This window comes from Dipteris shenzhenensis, chromosome 22, assembly GCF_047967505.1.
Source record: "Dipteris shenzhenensis isolate YYH24624 ecotype China chromosome 22, Dip_SZ_1.0, whole genome shotgun sequence".
NCBI classification, from domain to species: Eukaryota; Viridiplantae; Streptophyta; class Polypodiopsida; order Gleicheniales; family Dipteridaceae; genus Dipteris; species Dipteris shenzhenensis.
In genome coordinates, this window is record NC_141617.1 from 19354941 (window position 1) to 19360455 (window position 5515).

General features: G+C 45.2%; 1 protein-coding gene across 1 annotated transcript; it reads right to left on the reverse strand.

Annotated features, from left to right (window-relative positions):
• Positions 1 to 3096: 3096 nt before the first annotated feature.
• Positions 3097 to 5211, reverse strand: LOC147887838 (uncharacterized). Its single transcript, XM_087393233.1, has 4 exons — positions 4288 to 5211; positions 3964 to 4019; positions 3579 to 3619; positions 3097 to 3466 (listed from the first exon to the last, which is right to left on the reverse strand). Exons 1-4 carry the CDS (start codon positions 5209 to 5211, stop codon positions 3435 to 3437), a joined length of 1053 nt encoding a protein of 350 aa, XP_087249359.1. The 3' UTR covers positions 3097 to 3434.
• Between the last annotated feature and the right edge of the window lie 304 nt (positions 5212 to 5515).

Consider the following 5515-nt stretch of genomic DNA (forward strand, 5'->3'; position numbering starts at 1 on the left):
AAGAGACTCCAATAAGTTCTTTAATTGGATCCAACACTCTAAACAAATTGAGCGTAGTAATAATTGAGCTTAGTGACAAGGATAAACTTGCTCTCGTTACTTTGCATTTAAAGACAAAACCCTCTTGAGGTGGTCCATTAGGCAAAGTGAACCAAATCTTGTCAAGCCACTTCATAAATATGTTAGTAACTCCTTCCCATACACTCAAGTACAAAGAAAATGCAGAAAAACTGCTAGTATATCCAAGGCTAGTTACTAACAGCCTTCCTTCTAGGTGTAATATAATGCTTCAAAAAATAGGACTAGCCTGATAATAAAGGTGCCCTCCTTGATGGCTCACACCTGTAGCCAAGGGCTGCCATGTTAAGTACCAAAATGGGGCTACTGTGTTGCTCCTACAGTCTGCCGCCTCCTGTTCTGCCATGTGCTCTTTCATGAGCTTCAGTGGCTGCTCAATGATTGAGAAGACTAAGGGCCTAGGGCTATTACCCTCTAGATGGCTGACCAGGCCTAACAGACTAGCCAACCACTCTATTACATGGCCAACTAGCGCCCAACATGCTGCAGACTGCTGAACTCAGTTCTCTAGCCCACCAATCCCACTAGTGTACTAGCTGACTTGCAACTTAGGCAGACCAGTCCAGGGCCTATGAAAGCCCTGCAATTCGTGTTTTGCCCCTGTGGCAGCCATGGTGCTGACCACAAGCAAGTCCCTTGTGGATATTGGATCTGCCCTCAAGGTATGTGACCACACAGATGCTCTTTCACACCCCTTCCGCGTACAGGTGTCCTCCACCTTCTTCTCCTCATATGGGGGCTCCCAGGTGGGGCATTGACCCCTTTTCAATGACCCTGTGTGGGCCCACACCACTGAGATCAAAAAATAGATCCAACTTCCAAAGTAATCCTCGAACTCGAAGTCCAAACTCTCACAGCTGGTGTGAAGCAAGCAGGTTGCTCATTAGATTCATATTATTGATGGTATTTGAGACACTTCGTGTGGGCGACTAGCACTACCTAGGATTGGTATGAGGTTTTCTTGCCGACTTTAACCATGGACATGTGAAGAGGGGGAAAAATCACTTATATATGTTCCTAATTGTCCAAGACACTATAGTTGACTTCGTATCCGTGACAAGGAAAGCCAAGGTCATGCCAGATACCATCAATTGGGGCAAATCAGGAGAAAACAACCCATAATCCCACACTCTGAGGACAGTCTCCACATTGAGTCTGGAAATCCCCAAAACCTCTATCCCACTAGCTCCTCAAAGTATGGAGGACTGCTGAGCAAATCTCAGATAAGATCGTTGCAGTGTCTAGTAATTTATCTGCAATGACCTGTCTGTAATGCGCACACAAAATTCTCCAAAGCGAGTTGCTAGGATGACCTGAGAAATAGCCGCAGACATATGGGAATAAAGTCTGTGAAGGGATAAGTGATCTCAGCTGAAGGTCTCTGCGGATTCAAAGTGGAGCATCCAGTCAAATGGTGCTGCGTGCTGACAGGATCAACGAACAGCAAGAAGAAGCTGAAATCAAGTGGCATATCCCCCCATAAGTATGCCTGGGCTTGTGAGTGGAAGCCCATAAAAAATGCTTTACACTCTCAACCTGACAACTACAATGCTGGACTAGAGACCTTCCTATCCTAAAAAGCCATGTGCTGCTTCCTAAAGCCACGGTGCTCCTAGGCCAAAGATATTGTTTGCTCGGACTATCCACAAGTGGTGATGCCAGAGTTTGAAGACGATTAAGAGTGGGACCATGCTGAATCCAAAACTGACGTTGCCATGCTCTGTGAAATCATGTTGCCAAGCCTGGGGGTGTACTTTAAAAAACTGCACTGTTTTTTCAGCAGACTTGGTTGACAAATAGGAAGACCCACGAAGCACCAGTCTTCAACAGTTGGCCTGCTGAGGAGTATCCAAAGTCACTCTCAGATGGGTTAATGAACTACAAGTTACCTTGGTAGCCAACCACTCTGCTTGTTTGCCACTAAATCGAGTCCAGCACCTAAATTTCATAAAGCTGTTGAAGCCTGAGGACAGCATGCTAGTAAGGTACCCAAAACCTTCCTCAAACCTGAGTATGATGAGTGATGGAATCCCCTAAAGGGAGAGGGCCGATAATCAAAAAGGGGTCATTATACTGAGTTGTTTTAGCATTGCCTCCATTGTTCCAAGTTTGATTCCCAAAGCTTATGAATTCAGTCCTTAATACAGCATATAAAACTAAGGGGTGGAGATTTATGGCGTTTTAGGCTGAAAAGTACGATTCCTCAACCATGCCCCTGGTAGGGTCGGACAATTCTCTTTAGATGCACAGTTGCAGGTCTCAATCCTTATTCATGAAGAAACATTGCCCGTGCTGTCCCTTGTTATTCTACTTTGCACGTGGATCTAACACAGTTTCTACCTGATGGGTGGTTTAGTTACAAAACTCATGTAACCATCTCTGTTAACGATGCAAAGTGATCATTGGAAATGCAAAATTATCCTTTTAAGATGGAGATGCATTAAAATCATCTAGAATCAGTAACCCTGTAATGTGTCAAAACTAACTATTCAATTTGGATGACAAAATGAGGGTTGTAGTTACAGTTTTGAGAGAATCTTCATATGGGCCTTGCATCACGCAGTCATCTTTTGCCAGGCCTGCTCTGTTGATGATTACAGGCAGCTTTTAGCAGGCCAGTGGAGATGATGATCACAGGCGCCTTGTATAGAGTGTTACTTGTCAAGCCTGGTCAAGGACATCTACAAAGCATTTGTGCCCAAGCACGAACAAGATTTGTCAATGCATTGTTTTCATTCATGCCAAGGTTTTGCCTACCATTCCCTTTACCCTGCCCTGAAGATGATGCTCCCAGAAAACAAAACCAAGCATGGCCTCACAAAAAACAGTACCAACTTTTCCATCCTTTCTTGTGGCATTGCTCAATCTGCCACTCTGGTTTAAAGGCACATTGTTTTTCAATCAAGAAGCCGCTCTTCATCAAAATGTCATAAATTCTCTATGTTCTTTTAGCAAGCACAACTGCTGGTCTCGGTTGACTCAGTTCACAAAAATTCACGTGCTCTGTTGTCTTCCTTGGGTTTGTCTTGATGTAATTCTAACAAGAATTACCACATGAAACCCATGCTGTGTTTATCAAAAGCACCGCATCAAATCTCCAGAACAATCCAACCTGAGTCACCCACACTGCAATTTCCCATCCTTTCCTCTAGATTGAGAGAACCCCTACTTTCAAAAGGTTTAGGTCTTCGCCTTAAATGGTTATGACTCAGCTTGGCCCAACCTTAAGCTCAACCTCTCCTTTTAAGGACGCTGTCCTCTTGGAAATTACCCTTGCTTCCTGAAGAGACGTGTCCAGCTGGATACTGACACCCTTTTGACAACGGTGACTTAGAAACTTATCTTGAGCATTTTTACTATTTTTTTCGAAAGTGACTTTTCTGTTGCTCTGAAACCAAGCCCATACAACATTATATACTTTCAAGAAACAACATTTGTGCAAAATTATTCACGACAATAGATCTCTCAATACTGAAAACTTCTACACTCATATCAAATACCTGAGTAAAAGGCAGGTAAAGCCAGAATGACATCCAGACTCCTGCAGTAAGACAAAGAGAGAGAGCTTTCTTAGGCCAACTGCTTTTGTTATTTAATTCTTTATGTGCATTCTTTTCCAAGAGATAAGGGATGAATCATATAGAGCCTCTCGAGCTGTATTCGAAAAGCTTCAAATCATCCAACTGCTAAAGGCGTTGTAGAATAAACGTTATGGATATGCTCTTAAATATCATTTGCATTCACAAAAGTAGGCAACGTGACTGTATTTTACAAGTCAATTTTACAATTTATACCTTCGTTTAAGTACTAGTTTGCCAAGTTCCTAACACTTGGCTAAGTGACCAGAACACAAGCTCGAATCAAAACACGGAGGCAGGTGGATACCTCATCAGCTGGTTATGTAATTTTGACCGCTTTTTAGTAGTCGCCTGAACTTTAAGCTGCAAATTGCCAATACACAGCTACGCTTAGTAACCGTCAACCAAGCACATTGTATTTCGATTTAAAGTTCAAGCCTGAATTAAGGAGTCAAGTCAAGCCAGATTTGCAGAAACGTATAAAGCTTCGAGCATATTTAGAAGGGCCGCCCAATCATACTCATCTACACCTTTCTGAACTCATATTAGCAAGGGCAGAAAGCATATTCACGATATACAAAGGTAGATTTCCTATTGACATGAAATAGAGCTTGTTCAACGAATTGAACACCTTTGAGTAAGTAAGGAACCGAGGCTTGAGCATGCGCGACCTATTTGCTGCGTGTTTTTTTCTCTGCCGTCCGGGTGTGAATTCACACCCTGTGCATGCTCTGCAGGTCAGACCGTGGACCTGTGTTCTGTCTCTCAACCAACGTCCGTCGTTTTGTTTGCAAATTCCGTTCAAACAGGCTGATTGGTTGTACCTCCTGGAAGCCATTGGAAACAAGCTTTGCTTGCGAAGCTGCAGTTTAGTGCGGCATTTTGCTTCTCTGCCTGATAGAATGAGGCTCTTGTTATCCACAAACTCCCTCCGAACAGGTATCTTGATAGGCCTGACGCCACGCTTACCTTTGCGCTTCCAAGTACCTGTCGGGTAGTTATGTATCCTTCCTATCAAGCGTGCGAAAATCGCTTCATTCGATAGTCGGACATCATCTTGATTATCCTTGCCATCAACAAACGATTGCTGCAAAGGCTTTTCGTCTAGTATTGCTGGTTTTGAAAAGAATCCACCGGAATGCAACGGTAAAGGCGTCTCGCTTTTTACCTCCGATTTTGCAAATGCCGCATCGTCTGACTGCAGAAAGCCCTTCCGATTAACAAAGGGATCTACAAGCCATAACTGAAGAGGTTTCTCATCTATTACTGACGTTTCGTAGGCTCCCGCGTGAACTTGTCCGCAATGCGGTCCTGTAGAATCCATCACCTGGAAATCCTCGAGTTCGTTTTCGACCCCCCGCAACGACCACTCTCCCAGTCCCCCCGGTAACCACTCAGAAAGTTCGCCACATTCACGAGGCGCGTCGTAATCCAATGCACTGCGTTCTTGCTCGACCTCGGTCTCTTGCTTGACCTCTGCCAACATCTCCAATTTCCCTTCACCATTTTGAAGTCCGGGGAGCGACGGGGATGCGTGGCGCGTAGAAGCGTGCATGTCGGGAAGGGCGACGGGAATCAGCGGTACAAGGATGGGGGGGGTGGCAAAGCAGGTGGTCGGGGCCAAAATCTGGAGGCGTTCCGCTGATGGGCGAAACAGAGAAGGGGGAGGGAATGAAGGAGACGGGGAGTCGAGAAGGCAAGGACGGAAGGGAGGCAGAAAGGGAAGGGGAAGGGAGGGAGGAGGAAAATGGGGGGAAGAAGGTGGAGGAGGGAGGTGTTGACGGAAGCGGGAGAAGGGGAGGTGAAAGGGGAGAGAGGGGGAGGTGCGCATGGCGATGGGAGGATGGCTATGGCGATGG

Bases quoted from the DNA above. Each gene is read 5' to 3' on its own strand.
- LOC147887838 (XM_087393233.1), bottom strand. From the start codon at position 5,211: ATGCACGCTTCTACGCGCCACGCATCCCCGTCGCTCCCCGGACTTCAA. The intron at 4,020-4,287 runs GTGTTCAATTCG...GGCAATTTGCAG, and splicing joins GGTTCCTTACTTACTCAAAG to CTTAAAGTTCAGGCGACTAC. The intron at 3,467-3,578 runs GTATTTGATATG...GCTTGGTTTCAG, and splicing joins TTTACCTGCCTTTTACTCAG to AGCAACAGAAAAGTCACTTT.